The 21,736-nt window shown below is 40.5% G+C and overlaps 1 protein-coding gene and 1 pseudogene across 1 annotated transcript; both read left to right on the top strand.

Moving 5' to 3' along the window:
* The first annotated feature begins 7,092 nt into the window (after positions 1-7,092).
* paqr7a (progestin and adipoQ receptor family member VII, a) lies at positions 7,093-13,159 on the top strand. The gene is made up of 2 exons (XM_037094147.1): positions 7,093-7,212; positions 9,940-13,159. The coding sequence occupies exon 2, from the start codon at positions 9,993-9,995 to the stop codon at positions 11,055-11,057; it is 1,065 nt and encodes a 354-aa protein (XP_036950042.1). The 5' UTR covers positions 7,093-7,212; positions 9,940-9,992; the 3' UTR covers positions 11,058-13,159.
* A 4,545-nt stretch (positions 13,160-17,704) lies between these two features.
* LOC119017202 lies at positions 17,705-18,455 on the top strand (annotated as a pseudogene).
* The last annotated feature ends 3,281 nt before the right edge of the window (positions 18,456-21,736 follow it).

The following is a 21,736-nucleotide window of genomic DNA, read 5'->3' as shown; positions in this document are numbered from 1 at the left end:
CACAGACCTTTTTGTGATAAGTTTCGGTTAGGAACTATTTTCTTTCGATCACACTACACCAGCCAACCGCACCGCATTGCAGGGGGAAGCCTACATCTAGAGGCAAGCTAACTAAGCTAACTAAACTAGCTAGGCTTGCAGTTATTTGTAATGGGGAACATGGTGTGCAGGTAACGCACAGCTAAGCTAGCTAAAGTTACAGTTCAGTCGAGGAGGACAAAAAAAACCAACAAAAAAAACTGTCCCTACATGAAAATGCTCACAACAAGGTCTCTGGATTATCCTGAGCAACCATGTCATGATTTCTGGACTGAGACATTGTTTTTTTGTTGGCACTTCAAACAACTGAGTGCCCTTTACTGCCATTTGACACGAGACGGCAGACATCTATCTCCAAAACTTGACAACTGACACCAGATAAAAATCTAGATGGATAAAAACCCTACAGGTACAGAGGAAAAAAGAAATGTCCTTTTATTTTGATTTTATGATGAACTGTCCCTTTAAAGCCACATGGTACTTTGCTAAACCGTGTCACTTAAAAAGCTCCCAAGAGGTGAAGTGCTGATCATTAAAGGCAAATGAAGCCCTGTTAAATGTCATGTAACTAAAAACACACACAAATACAACTGCCACAAAAAAAAAATAAAAAAAAAATCAATCCATAGATTCTGCGTAATTTGTTGGAATTGTGATATTGATTTTCTCTCCAACAGTGCACTAAGCTTCACATTTTGCATCTGTGAGGACAAGAGGGAGGTCACCACAATGTAGCCCAGAGTTTCTTTTGTGCATTCTCAACTAGACAAAGAGGCCTGTACTGTAGAGGGACCCCTGTGTGAAAATCCATTGTTAAAGTATGTAGTCTGTCCATGAATATGCGTATGTTCAGCTATATTACAACTCAGTAATTTATACATACTAAACCTAGGAGAGGATATTATTACAAAATAGAAAAAGTGGTTTGGTTTCTTAGGTTCTGGGCAAAATACAATGAAGGTGGTTTGTGGGCTCACATTCTTGCTGATGGCCTCCCAGTAGAGGAATCTAATCCAATCATTTGTCTTATTGTCACTCACTTTTTCAAAAACTGTCAAAATGGGCCATTTGTTAGAGAAAAACTCTCAGTATCCATAAAAAGAAGAAAAACACCATCACAGTATATTAGATGTGACATGCTCACAAAACAGCTTTAACCTTTTAACCCCATCTCTAAAACATAAATGATCACATTAATTTTTGCCTGAATGAGGCCCCGGCGGCTCTTAACACCATTGTAACGAGAGTAAACACTGCCCCTCTGTGGACACTCTGGAGAGTTACTGGACATGCTCCATGGTAACACTGCTGCAAAATATGCCACCTTATAGGCAAACAGGTTGAGCAAGTTCAAGAAGTGTTTGAGCTGCAGACAAAACAAAAGAACTGTACTGACTGATCAGAGACTTGGGTGGATCAGATCAGAGGGGCTCCAGGGTAGATTGACTCCTCCACCGCCCTCTTCCTGTCTATTGTGTGCATTCTCTTTTACCTCCCATAGTTCCCATTTAGTCCAGTGCACACAGCAGGCTATACATTACAGTTGCATTGTGCTCCCACAGACAAAACCAACATAATGTACCAACTGCAGCACTACACTACACTAGTAGTGCAAATAACTGTACAACTTCAGGAATGTTTTTAATTTGTATTGCAACTTTCCCTCCTCACTTTATTAAGATCATTTTGTGTCAGTACACTTAATAATGACTGGTCATTTTGGTGTTTTTATCTCTCATAATGCATATAGTATTTTCATTTTTAAGTAGTATGTGTCTGTTCTTGCTGCTGCGAGACTTCAACTTCAGTAAAGTAGAATTAAAAACTAGATTTCAGCATAGGCGCCTTCGACATTAAAGGGTAACTCCACCAATTTTACACATTAAAGTGTGTTTGGGGGTTTTGGGAAGCACTGCTGCACATGTGAAAAGAAATAGTTTGAAGTCTTTTGTGGCTCCAGAAGAAGCTGCATGTAATCTGAAAAACTGCCTCCAGTGACATCACTCCGTTGTCTAGTGGGTAATGTAGGTGCCATGTGTTGAAAAGCAGTGCACTGGTCTCCTACACTATTAGACTCAATGTCAATAGTTTTACAACTAAATCAATCAATCAAAAGCACCTTTTTTCCCCCATGCATTTGTATCGTTTTAAAATCTAGTGCCTGTGTTACCTGCAATGCAATTTAGCCACTGGCATTTTATCAGGTTACATGCAACTTCCTCTGGAACCACAAGGGGCTTTATTCTACTTTAATTACACATGCAGTAGTACTCCCCAGGACCACCAGTTACCCTTTATGAGACTCTAAGATTAGATAATTATGCAGGACCTGCCTTAACTGATACTGTATTTCACTTTAGAGCAACAATTTTTGAACAGAAAACCAAAAAACAGTTAAAACACAACAAAACTGGGTTTTTCAGGGTTGAAGGTTTCTCAAGTTTCTCAACTATGCCGTCAAATTCACCTGAAGAATGAAATGTAAAGAAAATAAATGAGTCACAGGACAACAGAGTGAAATGCAACAGGGTAGACAACGTGTGCATCATAATGAATATAAGGGCAATAAAAACTGAAAAGGGTGTGAGGCAGGAACTAAAAATATTGAGCAAGTGAGTGCGGTTGGTAACAGGAAATGTGTAAACATTCGTCAAAGCGATAAACAGACAGAAAGGGAGTGACAGGGTCAAAACCTCAAGCTCTATAGATATGGGTGTGTATAAGTGGTCACGTGCCTGTATTTTAATCTGTGAAGAGAAGTAGTTACTGGTGTTGAGCATGTAACCCTTTCAGAGGTCCTCCCAATCCAGAGCCAGCAGGACTGAGCATCAGAAAGTACAGTATGTTAAATGGAGAGCTGAGATAAAATTAGACAGATTCCATTTTTTTTGCAGGTGAAAGATCAGAACGACAGCAAAGGCTCAATTTTCGACTGTTCAACTGAGCCCCGTTTCGTGTTTCTGGACTTATTTTTGTACAGCAGCAGACCAACGATTGGACTCTAATTCCATGTCACTAATCCAAATTCCCACCGAGGATTCTCAAATGAGCCTCATCTCAGTCTCATCGCTCACCTCGTTGTGTAGACGCGTCTTTTAATTTGCCGAGTGCGCAAATGAATAATTAATTCAACATTACCTGCCATCAGCACTTTACATATTCTAAACGAGGCCAGTTTTTCCCTTTCGATGAAATCCTCCCTCTAAAGTCAAGCTGGTGGAGCACAAATTTAGTCTTTGTAATGGTAAGTGGACCACAGTCTTTCTGGTGTCAAGAACACGGTGAGCTCATTTTTCCTCCAGGGCGGGAGGGACTGTTGGCTGCTGCAAACACTTTTTTCTCAGCAGCTGGAAAGCAGCCATACATGTTATTAATCTCCTGTTTTTCGGTCTTCCAGATAAGACTTGTTGTTGCTCATGATTATTCAGTGAGATGTGTGGTCGGGCTGGAGCGATCGCTCACATCCGCAAGTGTTGCTCCATCCACTCCTCTTCTTGTCATCCCTCACTGTAAACACACTCACAAATATGCAAGCAACTGGGTACATATCCCCCGCACAAACTGCTTCTATACATTTGAGGAGATTCTTTCCGACATAATGCACCCTCTAACCCTATCATAACTGCGTGCTTCAACCTGTCGCTGTATGTTAACCTATGCCATTCTAGCTGTAGTCCTAAAGGAATGTTTTTGAAATAGTACTTACAGTCATACTTGACTTAAACACACTGCAATAATATATGATGCTAAAATGTTATTTCAGCAAAAGTTAAAGTCATCCATATGAGAGGAATCTGAGTAAAAGTCTCAAAAAATCTGACTTTCATGGGTAGGCGTTGTCTGATCATTGGCCCGGCTGGTTATCAGATCCAGTATTCAGCATTCATTATTAGAATCAGTGTATTTTTCGCTCGATTGCTGTTAAAACAAATGAATTAAAAAAAAAAAAAAAATGTTTCCACTGCAAAGTAACCTGTCACTTAAAGATATCACATAAATGTTGTAAGGTGTAAAAAAAAACCATACAGAATCTGCCTCCAAAATGTAGTTGAGAGGAAGTAAACAGCAGCAGAAAATACCTCAAAATTGTACTTCAGTACTAGTGTAAATGATCTTATTTGCCTAAAGTCGTAACCTTTGAACATCCTTTTTAAGGAGCGAGAAATGTCTTCGCCTTCAAAAAATGTCGTCCTTCAATGTCTAATTTTCAAAGCAGTCCTTGCAGAGACAGAGGAACAGCATGCACACATACCCTGTTTTACCCTGTTTTAAAGGGAACTTACAGACAGCTTCATTGTAAACCTCACAGAGCAAATATCAAACTCTATGAAAAGAACAACTAATAGGTGGAACAATATTATCTTCTCCTGACACCAGGGCTCCACAGTAAACAGTTCACTATTTGAATTTTTTTTTTTTTCTGTCTGGTTTCAATGTTTGCATTTCACTAACTTCAGGAGAAACTTGCTTTACTTTATTGCCTCTCAAGGAAATATCTTAGTTTTGCTTTCTGGCAGCTTATGCATTGACGAGCTATGTGTCCGAAAGCCTCAGTTTTGCACATAAAGTTTAAAACAAAGCCCTTGCAGTGGTTATTGCTGCTGCCTCGCGGGAAGAAGGTCCTGGGTTCGACAGGGCAGGGCCTCTCCGTGCAGAGTTTGCATTTCATCCCCATGCCTGCGTGGCTTCACACTGAGCACTGTAGCTCCCTCAAATAGTCCAAAGACATGCAAGTGATGTTAATCAGTCACTCTAAATTGGTCATAGGTGTGATTGTGAGTGTGAATGGTTGCTTATCTCTACATGACAGCCCTGTGATGGACTGCCGTCTTGTCCAGCGTGTACCCTACAACTCGCTCAGTGTCAGCTGAGTTCGATTCCAGCCCCACGGATAATGGATGGATGGATGTCTAAACCTTGACCACTGGACACTGTAACGTTCTCATGCTTCAAAGGTAAAACTGAGTCAAAGGAGACTGGGCGATTCACAATTGCCAAACCTTAGGGTCAGTCCTGACTGCTGCTTCAGGCTAAACGATGATGTAACAGGTCGCTCTGCTGTCCAAACAACAGGGGAAATCCTTGTTGAAAACTGGATTTGGTATCGAAGCCATTTTCAGTTTACTCCAGTCTGGATTTGACTCAGAGCTAAATCCTGAAATGTCACGAAGCACTGCAGACCAGACAGTGGTGGACGTTTGAAAACAAACTTTAAACAATCACACTTTAAACAGCGCTCACACCCTAAAGCAATGGTTCCAGATGTTTTGGTATGAGCTTCTTCACTTTCTCGCCAAGTGTCAGATGAGAATGTACCAGAGTCATAGTAAATATGAAGCTACAGCCAAACTCTTAGTTCAACAGAAACACTGGAGACGGGAGGAAACAGGCTACTAGCCTCTCAAATGTTGTTTAATTTCTACAAAAAACAAAGTGTAAAACGTTGTGGTTATACATTAAATTAGTTTATGCGCAGGCGGCTGTAGCTCAGCCGGTAGAGCAGGTCGGCTGGTGATCGGAAGGTCGCTGGTTCAAATCCCAGCTCCGGGTTGAGCTGAGCTGCACGTCGAAGCGTCCTTGAGCAAGATACTGAATGCCTCTGCTGTCAGTGAGAGTCCCAGGATGAGCCGGACACTTGCCCAGGGTGTCCCAGCTGCTGGGATTGGCTCCAGTTAAAAACCCCTACGACTTTATAAAAGGGATAAAGTGGTTACAGATGGATTTACGGTTCATCTGCAGTACTATTTCTTGGTACATTCGGACGGAGCCAGATCTGCATGTCCCAGTAAGAAAAGCTACCCAGCTGCAGGGTGTAGCCTTGTTGTCTCCCCGCCCATAATGTCAAACTAACGTTTGATGGAACCGTCCCAGATTCCATATTTCCCTCTGGTTGCAGACTAATATGCTCAGTATTCAGTAATATTCAGTCCACTCAAGGTTGCATTAACTACACATAGGCCATTTCTTTACTTCTGTTAGAGTGTGGGTTTCTTGCCCTCAGAATTTTCATGTCAATATTTTCATGAAAGCTTCTTCAACTAGTCACCTCCACACACTGGATGAACAGTGTGTGAAGTTTAAGAAGTGTCTCAAGTGTCTGGATTCATTCAACTCAGGTCTGCGAGTAGTTCGGTCACAGCTGCTCTGTGCTGTAGGAACTGTGCTGAGGAGGGACGTGAGCAGATAGTCACTGACAAAGAATGTTCCAGGAGTTCACACCCACACAGTCGGGCCACCTTCCCCTGCCTCCGTCCCAGCTCACAGAATATCTTACACTTCAAATGCCGCTCAGGCCTACTTCTACTGTGCACCCCCTGAGGCTCTGGACTGTATGAGATTCGTGGATGACTCCCGTGATTGCAAGACGTTTGTCGTTTATGTCCGCTCAGGTTTAATATCAACTATGGCCATAAACGCGTCAGAAAACAACTAGCCCATCTTGACTACTGATTAACTTATTCAAACTGGGCAGTGTTAATGCACCTCACGTACATGGTTTTCTTTTAGTCTCTGTACTGCTCGGTCTTCAGTGGGAAACCCTCTTCCTCCTCGTCCTGTCGGGGTGCAAAATTCTAGTCAGGCTCGTTGCAAAAACAGAAGTTTTTCCGGTATGGGTTTTCAAAATAAAGTACGTAAACAGTACAGGTACGCGCCACAGTGGCAATTGTGTAGGCTGTTCCCACCAAACTCCTAGCAATACAGGCGAATATATATATATATATATATATATATATATATATACGTCTATTGACTTTTGAGTATTTTTCTTTATACTTTGAAATTGGGTCTACTACTGTATATCTCGTCAAACCTGCATGGTGTTTATCCATGCTGGCATAATGGCATGTTATCTTAAATTAATGATTCATAGCCGTAAATGTATACACAATAAAGTTGCAATCATATAATGTTTGACAGTTAATGTGTTTTTTTTTTTTTTAATTTTATCTCCACTTTTTTTCGTTTTACGTTTCAAACTCGTCCGTGCTTTTAGTGTTACGTCAAAAAGAACTACACTTCCGCCTGTGTTCTCGTGACCATTCGCAGCTTGACGCTGTCTTCACACTTCAGAACAGCGGTTCAATCTGTTTAATATTTCTGTCGGCGGGTGGAGGAGGAGGAAGAGGTCATTTCTGCTGCGGACAGTGAAGAAAACAAGCTGTCACTTCCAAGGTGAGACATCACTAAGATACCACATTATGAGTCTACAGTCAACAGGCAGCCCGCTAAAAGTGATACGCACTAGGTTTAATAAGTTGTTTCAGGCTGTTGCAGAACTTTCTGAAGTGCCTCGGGTTTAGTCCGAGACCTTTTACAGTAGCCTCTACATGATTGATGGGCACACCGACACGACTCGCTTCAAACACCACAGATGAAGTCCGTTTGATTTCACATTCGACTTTCAGCAGCATGTTCTTGCCAGGGGCGTTGACTGGGAAGAGGAGAGTTTTTTCTTTCTTTCTTTTTTTTTTTTTTGCTCCTCAGGGCCGTAAGGGGGCAAAAACTCACCTTAAAATGTCTCCTGTTTTGCCAATATAGCTGCTGCTGCTGCTGCACTTGATAGACATTGCTGTTAATAGAAATGTATGACAAGATAACAAAAGAAAACACATTCAAAATACATTCCAACAACAAATATTTCCACTGTTTTTGGACATGATATGAGAAGTCTCAATCTCATGTATGCATGTGCAATTAATACAGTAAAAGAGTTGGAGTTCTGGAGGCTGTTAGCCTAGCTTAGCATGATCAAAAATATGCCAACAATCAAATCTAAAGTTAGTCATTAACACTAGAGATGCAATGATTAATTGATTAGTTGATCACTGATCACCAACTATTTTGATAATTAATCGTTTAAGTCATTTTTCAAGGAAAAATGTCAAACATTTGCCAGTTTAAGCCTTATAATTGGGAGGATTTGCTGCTTCTTTTGTCATTTATGATAGTGAATTAAGAGCCATGAGGTTTTGTACTGTTGGTTTACAGAAGACAAAATACAATTTTTTAAGACAGTTTGGCCACTGAGAAATTGTGATGAGCAGTTTCACGACTAATCGATTAGACCAAAGTCTAATCGATTAGTCGTGAAAATATTCAGCAGATTATTTGATGATTAAAATAATCATTAGTTGCAGGCCTTATTTCAAGATCCTCATTTGGTAAATCCATACAGAAATACAACTGTGTAAGTAAAAATGTAATTTGTGGGTGGTTTATTCAGTGAGTGTTGAAACGTGTTCTCTATTTTTGTTGAGATTGTATTTTTGTGGTAATTTCATTTGAAAAACATTCCATTCAAATCTGAGGGCTTGAGGGTCTGCAGATCCCTGGTCTGCTTTGGATCTTTTATAGTCAGGTAGCCATGTCCCTTCGTGGCTCTGTTTCAGCTTGAATAGGAAATTCAGATGGGGCAAAACATGTCTGGCCTCATTTTTCTGAATATTTCTTCAGAGGGAGTATCAGCTTCAAACTGTCCAACTTCCAAACAACATTTGCAGAGTTCAGTTAAGATTACAGCTCCAGTTTGGATAGCTGGCTAGTAGTTAAGACTACCCTTCAGACAGCATGATTATAACAAACACAAAAACACTATATACAGATGTTGAGGTTTATTTTCTGTCTGGTTTCAGTATTTGCCAACTGTTCAGATACCTCCTGTTTAAGTTGGGTGTAAATACCCAAGCCCTATATTGCTAAGGAACAAACTTACACTGACTTACCCTAACTTTAGTAACACCAGCTGGACTACAATTGGCTACTTGATCAGCATTTTGGTTATAAACATATTTGTATTAATGTATTGCTATGTTATATTCTAGATCGGTGTTTTTCAGTCTTGTTCCAACACACCTGATTAGAATGATAAGCTCGTCATCATACTCTGTTGAAGTGTGTCAGGCAGGGGAACATCTAAAACATTCAGGGCAGGGGCCCCCAAAGCCAGAATTAAGAACACTGTTCTCAGTTAACAAAATAAAGTTACAAAAATGTCATTTCTGCCTACACAATGAAATAAATACGCTCTTGACATTAGGGAAATTCAGTATTGCTGATGCTAATATTTGAAGCAGATAAAGAAGGGCCTTAGAACATTTTTTTTGTTTAGGGCCCGGAGAATGTTTACCTCTGTTCTGTCCATTCAGAAAGTGTGGTGTGAGCGACAGTGTAGTAGAGGTCTGAGGGTCACCAAAACTATTGAATTAGGATTCACCCTTTAGGGACCTTTAAATCTTATTAATATCCACAGCAAGCTAAGTCACTGGCTGATCAAAAATTGGCTGAACCACAGATTTCAGTTATCAGTTCAGTAAATCAAGTAAAGAAACACAATCAACGCAAGGAAAGCGAGATTTTCTCTGATAAACAACAAGGACTTCTCTACTGCCAAATTTGTAAATTAAAATTCCATTAGTTACTTCTGAGGAATGCGGAAGGCCAAGCTGTAACTATGAACACAATGTGTGTAGCTGTGCTACTGCCGTGTCTTTTGTGGTTACTTCTATGGCATGTGTGGCTGTGGCTGTATCCATTATGTAATATGGCTATTGCATAGATATAACGTTGTTACTGGTTGGCTGAAATTTTGCAATATCAGAAACATCTGCACTGAAGCATATCCTAAAATAGGATGGTAGGCTACAGATCCTGTCCTAAACTCAAAATAACTGACAAAAAGGCAGTGCCACTGTTGTTAGGTGTGTAAGGCAATGACAAGAAAGACAAACCACATGAATACTGAAAGAATGATGATTGTGAACCTTTTGGGAAAGCTAAAAGCCTACTGATGTTAGCCTGTTGGAGTAGCTAATGCTGATGTTAGCCTGTCGGAAAAGCTAATAATGATGTTACATGATTAATTATCATTCATGCTACAATATTTGTTTCCGATACCGACAGATCTGCAGGAACCACCCACTGACCCACAGTGCATCACTCAGCTACTGACAGTTATGGCAACAATTGTAATGGAGAGAATTGGGCGTGTGTTCATCAGCCTGCAGCACATCAGGGAGGTTCCCCGGATGCTGACCGAGGCGGCGCCCTCCATGCCCGGCACTGTGAGAGACACCGAGGTTCCCCCCTACTTCAGGGAGCGCTACGTCTGCACTGGCTACCGACCACTCAACCAAAGCTGGCGATACTACTTCCTGTCTTTATTCCAGCGCCACAATGAGACCATCAACGTCTGGACTCACCTGCTGGCGTTTTTGGTTTTTCTGGTTAAACTGCGGCAGCTCACTGAGACTGTGGACTTTGTAGGCGATCGTCATTCTTGGCCCTTGCTGGTCCTCATCCTGTCCTCCTTGACCTACTCAGCATTTAGTGCAGCAGCTCACCTACTGGGTGGCAAGTCTGAGCAGTGTCACTATACCCTCTTCTTCCTGGACTATGTTGGTGTAGCACAGTATCAATACGGCAGTGCTATAGTTCACTTTTACTATGCTGCGGATGAGAGCTTTTATAGACATGTGCAGGGGATCTTCATGCCCGTTGCCACTCTTCTCAGCTGTCTGTCATGCCTTGGATGCTGTTATGGCAAATACTGCAACCACAGCCTGCCAACCTGGGTGCGTAAGGTGTGCCAGGTGGTTCCCTCAGCACTCGCCTATATGTGGGACAGCAGTCCTGTCGCTAAAAGACTCATGTCATGGTCTACAGCCAGCAATGACCCAGCCATTATCTATCACTTTGGCCAGGTGGCTTTCTTTCTGAGCTGTGCCTTCTTCTTCACCTACCCCCTGTTAGAGCGCTGCCGACCAGGGCGATGTGATTTCGTGGGACAAAGCCATCAGGTTTTTCATGTTTTTCTATCTTGCTGCACCTTTTGTCAGATCCACGCCTCCCACCTCGACTTCATAGGCCGTAGGGAACTGTACTCACGTCTGCACAGGAGCGACGAGGCCGCCCTCTTTGTGGGACTGTATGCCGTCACTCTGGTTGTATGCCCGTTAATTGCTGCCTTCATGATGAGGAAAGTTAAACAAGTGCTTGACTTCAAATCCAAGTCCAAATAATAGACTTGATGTTTTAGGATCTGTGTACAGAATCATTCTTGTGCCTTCCAGACTTGCTGCTTTGATAGAAGGGAAACTAATTATATTTGCTGGAGGCTCGTATTTAGTAAACTGCTGTTGAAATTTAAACATTTTATGACAATTAACTGCAGATTACACAATATATACATAATAATATTAAGAGTTAGTATATGGTACTGATTTGTATTTTCAGTTTTGTAATTATTCACACTATCAGCATTTTCCTGCATCAGCAAAGGCAAAATCAGATTCTCAAAATGTAGTAATCACTGCCTTTGATATATGGCCATTTACTAGTTTACTGTTGTTGGAATTTATTTATCCTACAATTCTGGGATAATATAATGTAAAGTGTTTTTGAGAGTAAGGGTTTTGTAAGTGAGGTTTTGTAAGTGAGGTTTTGTAAGTGAGGTTTTGTCCATACTGTGGGTGTACTTCAATGTTCAAGGTTCAGTTGTTTGTCATTTTACAACAAACGGTTGTACAACGACATACACATTGCAATCTCTTTTTGCTTGTCTAGGAAAAAATATGTTTTATGCTGGACTGTCGAGTCTCACAGCCTGAGAAAAGAAGCTGCTCTGTAGTCTGGAGGTACAGCAGGAGATACTTCTGTATCTTTTGCCAGATAGCAGCAGGATGAATAGGCTTTTGCTGGAATGGTGGGAGTTTTTTGTTTTTGTTTCTTTAAATTATAATTCTTGAAGTGGTTTAAAGGTGATTCACTGATCAAAGATTGTGGGAACATTTTTGCACAGCATTCCATATATCCAAATAATCCCATCAATACCATTATACCATACCATACCATTATACAAGAAGTTAAATTAAAGAGGTGCTTTCATCGGACACTCCACACTGCGTCAGCTTCTTTACAAGGCTGTGAGTGAGGGGCACACTAGTCTTGCCTATCTGGACTTATTTCCACACTTTGTTTTGTTGCTGTGCCAGTGCCAGAGAAAGGAGCACACTGGACTGCATCTCTCTGTCAGCACTGAAGAAGTTACAGGTAGTTGTGAAGTTAGCTTTTGTTTGTGAGAGCTGTTCCACAATCGCTTGTCAGAGCTAAATTTAGCTTGTTGCCCTGGCTAGCTAGACTTTTTTGCTTGAATGTGACAACATGCTTTTAAGTGAGTTTAGTTACAATAGCTATCGATGGCATAACGTTCTCAAGCTGCAGGAAACAAACAAGCTTTTCGAATCCCTTGCCCTGGACCAGTGCATCACAGTTTCTCCTCCTTGCTTAGCAGCAAGATGATCTTTGGCAGACAGCCATCATCAGACATGGCAGCAGGGTATGTTGTTAGTATGGTACAGTGTAGTGCCAGTACTACTAATAAACTGATACTGAGTATCATTAAACATTTGAACTAACATTCTGTTGCTTTTCTGATGGAAATGTTGCCACACTGAGCTTCTTGTAGTGTGCTTTACTTTTTACCTCAAACTGTTTGCAGTTTAACTCATAGAGGGCCGAACCAATCAAAGATTTTCTCCGTGGTTAACGATCAAAGGTCTACATGCCTAGTTTGTACATGATGGAACACGGTTAGCAGAGCTTCTAGCATCCTCCTACCCTACCACATGGTGTGTTTAAACAATGGGGCCGACATCTGTCTATCTTTGGTTTCAGACAGTTAAATCACTGTTGATGAGAAGCTATGTAATGAGTTGTCAACTTAGCTCAGTTTTGCTAGCATGAGTTTGATTTCACTGCACTTTTAGATATTATTTAATGCACTGTCTGTATTTAGTGTATTTTGGAAAGCTGGATATGAGGGACCTTATACAGTATATAATCAAGTCTTAATTAAAATGTGTCTTATTATAAACAGGCAGTTTAAATGTCTAGACTGTTTTGTATTATGTACTGTATATGAGGATGTCAGCAATCACTGTAATGTGTCTTGTTGGAAAGCTTTTACTGCCTTTTGAATCACAAGGGAAAAGTGAATGTATGTGTTTCATGAGTGTACTAATTAAAGATAAAGTTACTGTGATAATGTTTGTCTATGGGAAATAATAATGCCTACTACTGACCAAAATGTAAGGAAATGATTAAATAAACATCTCTGACATAGTTTGTGTCGAGGCAGAAATCTTAGTTTTTGTTAAAGCACATTTCCTTGTCATGACCTTCTCATCATGTGTGCAACATTGACTGATGATTTCATATCTCATTTCCTGATACGCTGCTGCAACGTGCCACAATCTCTTCTTACTTCTTTCACTATGAGCAGCTACAAAAACATCAAACATGTTTAAACAGTGAGGTTCCAGATGGAAGGGGAGAATGGAGAGCATGTATCAAGAACATTTTGACCTTTGCATGCTGTGCGAGGAACAACAGATTTTGAACGTCATCTCCACTGTTATCTTTACAACACAGTTCAATGCGTATGAAGCCTCTAAGACAATAGCATCTAGTGTAGGTTACCAAACTGTATCTCAAAGACAACAAAGACAAAACATATGTGAAGCCTTAATTATATTGTCTGATCTGTGATCCATTCCATTTAGGAATTGGTTCTTCCTTATCATGCCTGTTGGTGAATTTTTATGAAAAAAGTTGCTTATTTGTTCTATTAAAGGTCCACTATGTAAGAGTTAAAGTTGAACACATTCAAAATATAACAAATTATTAACAGAAAGATGAAAATACAACAGTTTTGGTAATTCGTCAAAGATGTCTATGTATTGTGTTGCAGAGAGCATGCAAATCATCTAGCCCCTTGCCACTGAATTCAGAACTTCCAAGTTCCCATCCAGCCATTTGAACTGGAATGCCCCCCGAAGTCGTATTTCCGAGTCAGAAAGTCAGACGCGCCTCGCCAGCCCCGACCTCAAAATCCAAGATGGCCACTTCACAAATCAACCGCTGTTAAAAACTGTAGAACAAACCGTTTATCAACACTTCTGTCTTGTTTGTGTCTCATTCCCAGTCTTACGAACAGTTCTGTGCAACCCCTATCTGTGGACATGTTGCTTCAATGTCTCTACATTTGCATCACACTTTCTCCTCCCTGCTAGCAGCAATGTGCTCTTTGGCAGCAAGCCATCATCAGACATGGCAGCAGGGTGTGTGTGTATACTAAACTGAAGAGTATCATCACACAGTTTAACTTACCAACTTTGTTGTTCTGGTGGAAATGTTCCCAGGCTTTGCTTCTGCTAGCTTGCATCACTTTTTACCTCAGACTGCTGGAGCAAACAGACTTGTAGGCAGATGTGTAACTGGTCAAAAATATTCTAGGCAGTTTGATGATCATCGGCTAACCACTGACATCCCTAGTTTGTACAGGATGGAACAGGGTTAGCAGAGCTTCTAGCATCCTCGGCTCTTGCCTCCCACAAGACTCAGGTTTGGCGTGTTAAAAAGATGGCGTCGATGTCTGTCCACCTTTGGTTTTAGACTGATAAATCACTGCTGTTGGGAAACTTTTATTTAAAGTAATGTAATGAGTTGTCAACTTTGCTAGCATGCATTTGATTTGTATCATGTACTGTAGATTAGGATTTCGGCAATCACTAGTCCTTCTCACAAAGAGAGATACTGCATTATTGCTGCGGCAGCGGTTAGCCAATTCTCCTCCACTGTTTGTTCACACAGAGAAATCTTGTTTCTGCTTTTTTATTCACAAGCGTAAAGTGAGTGTACTAATTGAAGATGAGGATACTTTGATAATCTATGTCTACGGGAAATAATAATGCCCACTACTGACCAAAATGTAAGGAAATAATTAAATAAACATCTCCAACATAGTTTGTGTGGAGGCAGAAATCTCAGGTTTTGTTAAAGCACATTTCTTTCTCATGGCCTTCTCATCCTGTGTGCAACATTGGCTGATGATTTGATATCTCATCTCCTGATACGCTGCTGCAATGTGCCACAATCTCTTGTTACTACTTTCACTATGAGCAACTCCAAAAATATGAAACATGTTTAAACAGTGAGGTTCCAGATGGGGAGAATGGATAGTATGTATCAGGAGCATGTTGACCTTTGCATGCTGCGAGCAACAACAGACTCAGAATGTCATCACCACTGTTCACCACCATCTTTAGAACACACTTTAATGTGAATGAAGCCTCTAAGCCAATCGCATCTAGTGTAGATTACCGAACTGTATCTCAAGGACAACAAAGACGGAACATAAGTGAAACCTTAATTATATTGTCTGATCTGTGAGCCATTCCATTTGGGAAATGGTTCTTCCTCATTATGCCTGTTAATGTATTCTTGTGGAAAGAAAGTTTGCTGTTTTTTATTGATTAGAGGTGCAATATGTAATAATTAAAGTTTAAAATATCGACAATGTGACTTTAACAGAAAGGGGAAAATACAACAGCTTGGGCTATTTTTTAAAGACGTCTATGTATTGTTCTGCACTTTCAACTCTATGTATAATAGCATGAAATAGACTGTTTATTAAATCATACTGTAAACAAAAGCTTACAACCTCTAACCTGACTAGAACTGGTATTTCAACTTGTTCTGGAATGCAAGTCAACTCAGGTGTGACATCGTTCCCAGCTCCCCATCTTCCAACTTCAGAGATAAACGAGTATGAGCATGAGTAGTCAGATAGTGAACAACATCAGCACTCTGCGGCGCTTCAAGTGCTCAGGTCAGGCAGAGGCAGCTAATAGGAGCACTAGCTGCATTGCTAAATGAGCTAACCAGCTGATGGCAGCTACACTTATTGGTTATTCTAGTAATATGCTGCTCCTTGTTTGAATGTGACAGGTAACCAATTCAATGTTGCACTTTTAATACACCTGTTTTTTATATTGGTCCACAAAATGACTGTCAACTGATGGTCCTGCTTGTGAGGTTCCAAATCCTTCGGCTGTTTGACATATGTATGTATATATATGATAATATTTAATGTGTTAAATAAGATTAGACTGTTAAAAACTGTTAAAACAAAGACACACAATGATAAGGAAACTATGTTAAAACATGCACAAATAGCTGGTCTGTCATTAACCAAAAAGTTTTGCTGCTGGTTCTACATCTGGGGCATAATTGAACAAGCCACGCTTCGTTTGACCCACTCTATTCTGCATTTAAGCTTTAAAAGCCTTTTGTTAAGTGTTTTCCTGTTCTGTAGTAAGAACCTTTGTGTTACCATTTTGTTAGCTGATGATATTTTTTAACAGTGTTACAATGTGTGCTTTCTTGAGCTTTTCTAAGAAGACGTTTTCAGCTAGCTTCATGTTTTTGTGTTTGTCTTCAGACTGCTGGGGCAATTCTAAGTTTGAGAGTGGTTCATAAGTGCTACCTGCTGCAGTAATTCCGGCTTGCTTGCACTTGCACAAGATGAAAAGGTGTGGCCATTCCACAACAACAATTAAGTAAACAGGTCCGTAGATTAAATATGGAAAAAATATCAATTTATGTATAACATTGCACTTGACCACAAAGGATTTTTTTGTTAAAATGAAAATTTTGTATTTGTTTGGGTTAGGGGTTAGGAAGTCTCATTTGAACACCTATATTCACATTTATGGCATCTAGCAGACATTTTTGTCCACAGCGATTTGCAATACGTACATTTGTCACAAGAAAGAAGCCACAACATATCACCGTCGATGAAGTAAAAAAGAAAAAACAGAAAAACTTTTCATGCTGTGCGGGGTCAAGGTGAACTCAAGGTGATACCAAAACATTTGTGTCCACAAAACTGAGGGAAAATCTAATGTAGATCTGCATTTGGACTCACTCAATTGACAAGACATTATTTCAGAATAATGGTGCTAAAATTGAATACTTGGCTTTCTTGGAATCCCTGGGTTTTTTAAGAATGTCCTGCCTGATCTGAACCTGAGTGGTGCTCTGTCATGAGACTTCTGTGCCAGTCATGATTGGCCATAATAGCCATCATGTTCGAGCATAAGGTTCACTAGTGTATTTAGTAGGAGGAAACCTTTGGCCCCACATCAAAGGTTGATCAGACTTGCACCTAAAACTTACTGGTGAAAAAAACGGAGGCTTTTCTGGTTGTGCTGGCTCAAGGGTCCTCAGTGTTACATGGCTGTCGGAGACTGTACCTCTGGAGTGGTAGACTTGTAGATTGTGGTTCCCGCTTGCAAACAGGGTGACTGCACGTTGTATTCAAATTATTGGGGTATCATACTGCTTCCCCTGGAAAGTTTATTCCATGGAGCTGTGAAAGAGGCCCTGACTACTTGTTGAACCTCAGATTAAAGAGGAGAAATGTGGATTCTGTCCTGGTTGTGGAGCAGTGGACAGACTCTTTACCCTTGCGGGTTTGCGGATGGGATCATTGGATTTTGCTCATCTACTCTACATGTGTTTTGTGGACTCAAAGAAGGCTTACAACTGTGAACCCCAGAAGACCCAGTGGGGGAGGTCGTGGGGTAAAGTGGCCATAGCAACAAGCCATTCGCTTCTAGTATAACTAAATGAGAGCTGTGTCTGTATTCTCAGCACACACTCAAACATGTTTTCACTGGTTATCATTATGTACAGGCATTACATTTATTGATGAAGTACAAAAATCGTATTTGGGGGAAAATAATAACTTATAAACCACAAATATTAGTGCATATAAACTTTTCAAATCTTCTCTGCAGGAACCATCCACTGTTTGAACTATGATTGTAATGGAAAGAATTGGGCGTGTGTTCATCAGCCTGCAGCACATCAGGGAGGTTCCCCGAATACTGACTGAGGCGGCGTCCTCCATGCCCGGCACTGTGAGAGACACCGAGGTTTCCCAGTACTTTAGGGAGTGCTACGTCTGCTCTGGCTCCCAACCACACCACCAAAACTGGCGCTACTGCTTCCTTCAATGAGATCATCATCATCCGGACTCAGCTGCTGGCGTTTTTATTTTTTTCTGTTTAAATTGCTGCAGCTCACTGAGACTGTGGACTTTGTTGATGATCGTCATTCTTGGCCCTTGCTGGTCCTTACCCTGGCCTCCTTGACCTACTCAGCATTTAGTGCAGCAGCTCACCTACTGGGTGGCAAGTCTGAGCAGGGTCACTATATGTTCTTCTTTCTGGACTTTGTTGGTGTAGCACAGTATCAGTGCAGCAGTGCTTTAGTTCACTTTTATTATGCTGTGGATAAGAGCTTTTATAGACATGTGCAGGGGATCTTCATGTCCATTGCGACTGTTCTCAGCTGTCTGTCATGCCTGGGATATTGCTATGGCAATCTATCTGCTATTCAGCGGGGCAAATGATGCTCTCCAAAGTAACAAACTTGTAACAGTTTAGCTTTTTCTCAATTTTTGAATCTCCAGCACTCCACCCCCTCTTAGGTCTGCACTTTTATTGCATTCGGCTATTGGTCATCGGTGTGAAGTTCTGTGTCACCACTCACCACAGTTGAACGCAGACTAATTTTGCCTCCTCCTAATAATGTTGTATTCATGCCTTTATAAATCAACTTAGTTGTAATTAGCTTTTGAGATTCTGACAGGCTCATGTTTTACTTTTGGTCTAAAAGCACAAAGTGAATCTGTCCCTTACTGCACTGGGTCAAGTCCAGATATTAATCAAGACTAAGAAAGGTACACTTATCCTCTCTATTGGAAGAGAAAATTAACTAAAACTCTGTGAATAAATGAATAAATAAATTAATTCTACATCTCACCAATAATAGGCAGGTAACTCCACCCTAAACCTACACATAGTTTTGGGGAGTACTACGGTGTCTTTTGTTTTCTGTGCTCTTTAGTGGGTTATTTCATTTTTCAGACTAGTAGAGAGAACATGTCCAAAATACACAATTGTGGTGTTTACTTCACATTTCTGTTTTGGAAATAAATATATGAATATTTATATAAACCTACAGTAAACTTAAAAATAATTGTTGTGAGTGAATGTGAGTAATCAGCTGAGTAAGTTTCATTGTGATTTATATTAGTCATCATTTCATGGTCATAAACTGATGCTTATATTTTTATACACTTCTTTGTAGCTGTTTACATTTATTGCAGTCCTTTCCAACACATTTCTTTCTAACCTTTATGATTTTCTTTTTTGAATAATTGAATCCATAAATCCTTTGTATACTATGTGTTGCTGCAACAACCATTTGTTGTTGTAAAAGCCTTTCAGGGTTTACAACAGCTAGTGTCCTCTGAAATAGTCGTCATGTTCCGGAGTTTACTTGCTTTGATCCTATCATCTTGTCCTGACACCAAATATTTTTCCATTCCCTGACCAGCTCTATAACCAATTTTAAAAAAGACATCTTTGAATATATTGAATATATTCGCTCGTAGAGATAACTGGATTTGGCCCCAGTAACCCCCGCGACCCCTTAAAAAGGGGGGATAAAAACAGTAACATCTGTGCAGCCCTCACAGAAAAAGCAGAAGAAAATGAAACGAAACATCTTTGAATATCTCCTTTATCAGAATTAGGATCTTGTTTGCTCTCAGTTGAATCTAGACAGAGTGAGAAATACCTTTCTGCTGCCCCCAAGTGTTGATAAAGGTCCATATATTTGAGACAAACATATCAGTAGAAAAATCTGGGTTTTTTTTTTTTGTCATGTTGAGTGCAGGATTGGTTTTCTAATTCCTCTTGAGCAAACCCCGGAGCTGATATTATTCACCTGACTTGCAGATGTCAGATATTTTGACCCTGGTGGCTGGCTCCGGTCTTACTGTGTGTTGGTGTGTACTGGTCCATACTGCACGGCTCAGTTACTCACTTAAAACCCTGAATCAGCTGAATTATGGCACTGCTGGACTCTTTCCCACATTCCTCCTGTCTGACTCACAATAGAAGGGGCCAGCCTGGTTCCCTTGTGATACGTTCCAAATCAAATTTCATCACTGCTCATTAGACTTAATGGGGCTCAAAATACTCACAGCATTGTAACGGGAACAATGCAGCGCTGATTTTATTCAACTTGTGAGTATGATTTTATCCATAATATAAATCTCGTGGATGCTTACAATTTGGATAATAATCTCAAGTTACTCATATTGTTGCAGGGTGGTAGTAGGTAGTTAGAGAGATTGTGATTGTAAATTTGGACGTTCCCAAATCATCCAAACTATCCCTGTGAATCCTCTTGGTAGCCATGTGTAACATTTGTTTCCTTGAGAAACACTAAACCCTTATTGTAGGAAGGCTGTTTTGGAAGGAGAGGTAGCTTACAGTAGTTGCTTTATTTCAAGTATTTCAGAGGAGGTTCTCGTAAAGAGGAGGAATTCTGAAATTGCATCATTTGCAGCTGCAAATAATTCAATGGTTTTTAAGAAAAGCTCATTTTGCACAGACATTCCTGGTCCCATGAGGATAACGCCAGCTGACTTGAATTGGTGATCTCTCCTCTAGTGCCACCATGAGAATGACAGTTTGGGTTATCAGAAACGAATCCTGACGAGTAAGTAAGCAAGCTTAGGCAGTAACAGTTATCAACAGGGCTGGCCCCATCCTGGGATGCGTTCTTGGCCCAGTGTAGGTGGTAGGAGAGAGGATGATGGATAAGCTGACATCACTGCTGGTAAAAGAGTCCCACCCCCTGCAGGTGACTATCACAGCACTGGGCAGCTCCTACAGCGACAGGCTGATTACACTTCGAGTGTGTGAAAGAGAGGTATCACAGGTCCTTTCCTTTCTGCTGCTGTCAGACTGTACAATCAGTACAATCCCTGTAGACCTCACTTGTGCACTGTGCAAAAAAAAAACAAAACGGTATACGTACCTAATTTCTCATTTTGGTTTGCACTACCTGGGCAATTTGCATACTCATATTCATTATTCATAAATAACAGTACCTTGCTCACGTTGTTCATAATTATACTGTTTATATTTGTACACATTATTATATACGATTCTATTTTTCTGATTTTGATAACTGATCAATTGTAATCGTAAAAAAAAAAGCATCACCAAATATATTGATAATTGCACAAAGAATGGATGGAGCATTATTTATTGATGATGACTAAGAATTGTTTGAATCGCTCTTGATGAAGGTCCCGGGGGACAACTTCATAAGTCGTGAATTGATGTTGAGCAAGAGGAGGATTCAGGTTCATCTTTTCATAAGTCGTTAGAGAGACAGAACTGGAGCATCAAAACTATTCTTAGAAACATTCTGCTGCTTCTCTAGACTTTTAGGTGTGTTGCGGTGAAGACTGCTCCACTGTTACGCTCCTGGCCACACACGCTGCATGGCTCACTGTGTGTGGTGCTGCTTAGTGATGTGGCTGCTTGCCTGGAACACTAGATCTTGTGAGAGGGATGAAGGCTTCCTGTGCCCCAGTGGATCCATTCTTTCGGGGTACGCTCCTGTGGTTAGAAAAAGCCCTTTTGGTCGCAGTCATCACTTTTTGTTAAAATAAGCACTACTGCATTGTAATACAGACTGTCTGATCTACACAGCTGCTTTGCAAAATATCCTCAGGTTTTGGATTCAACCAACCCGAATTGGGTGAAATGTTCAGTATGCCAGAGAGCTCAAAGTCAAAGTCAGGAGCGACTACTAATTTCTTGTAAACAACGTCTACCCATTTAGATCTCTGCTTGAAATCTTACTGATGATGGCACATCTTTAAAATAAGGTGAATCTAATCTACCATAAATTTCCTGACAGGTATTTATAATGATCAGAGCAAAAGACTCATTTAGACAAAAGGTTTCTGTGTAAAAAAAGGAGA

This window comes from Acanthopagrus latus, chromosome 3, assembly GCF_904848185.1.
Source record: "Acanthopagrus latus isolate v.2019 chromosome 3, fAcaLat1.1, whole genome shotgun sequence".
Taxonomy (NCBI): domain Eukaryota; kingdom Metazoa; phylum Chordata; class Actinopteri; order Spariformes; family Sparidae; genus Acanthopagrus; species Acanthopagrus latus.
The sequence above is the reverse complement of the archived record's forward strand: the minus strand, read 5'-3'. Positions and strand labels throughout refer to the sequence as shown.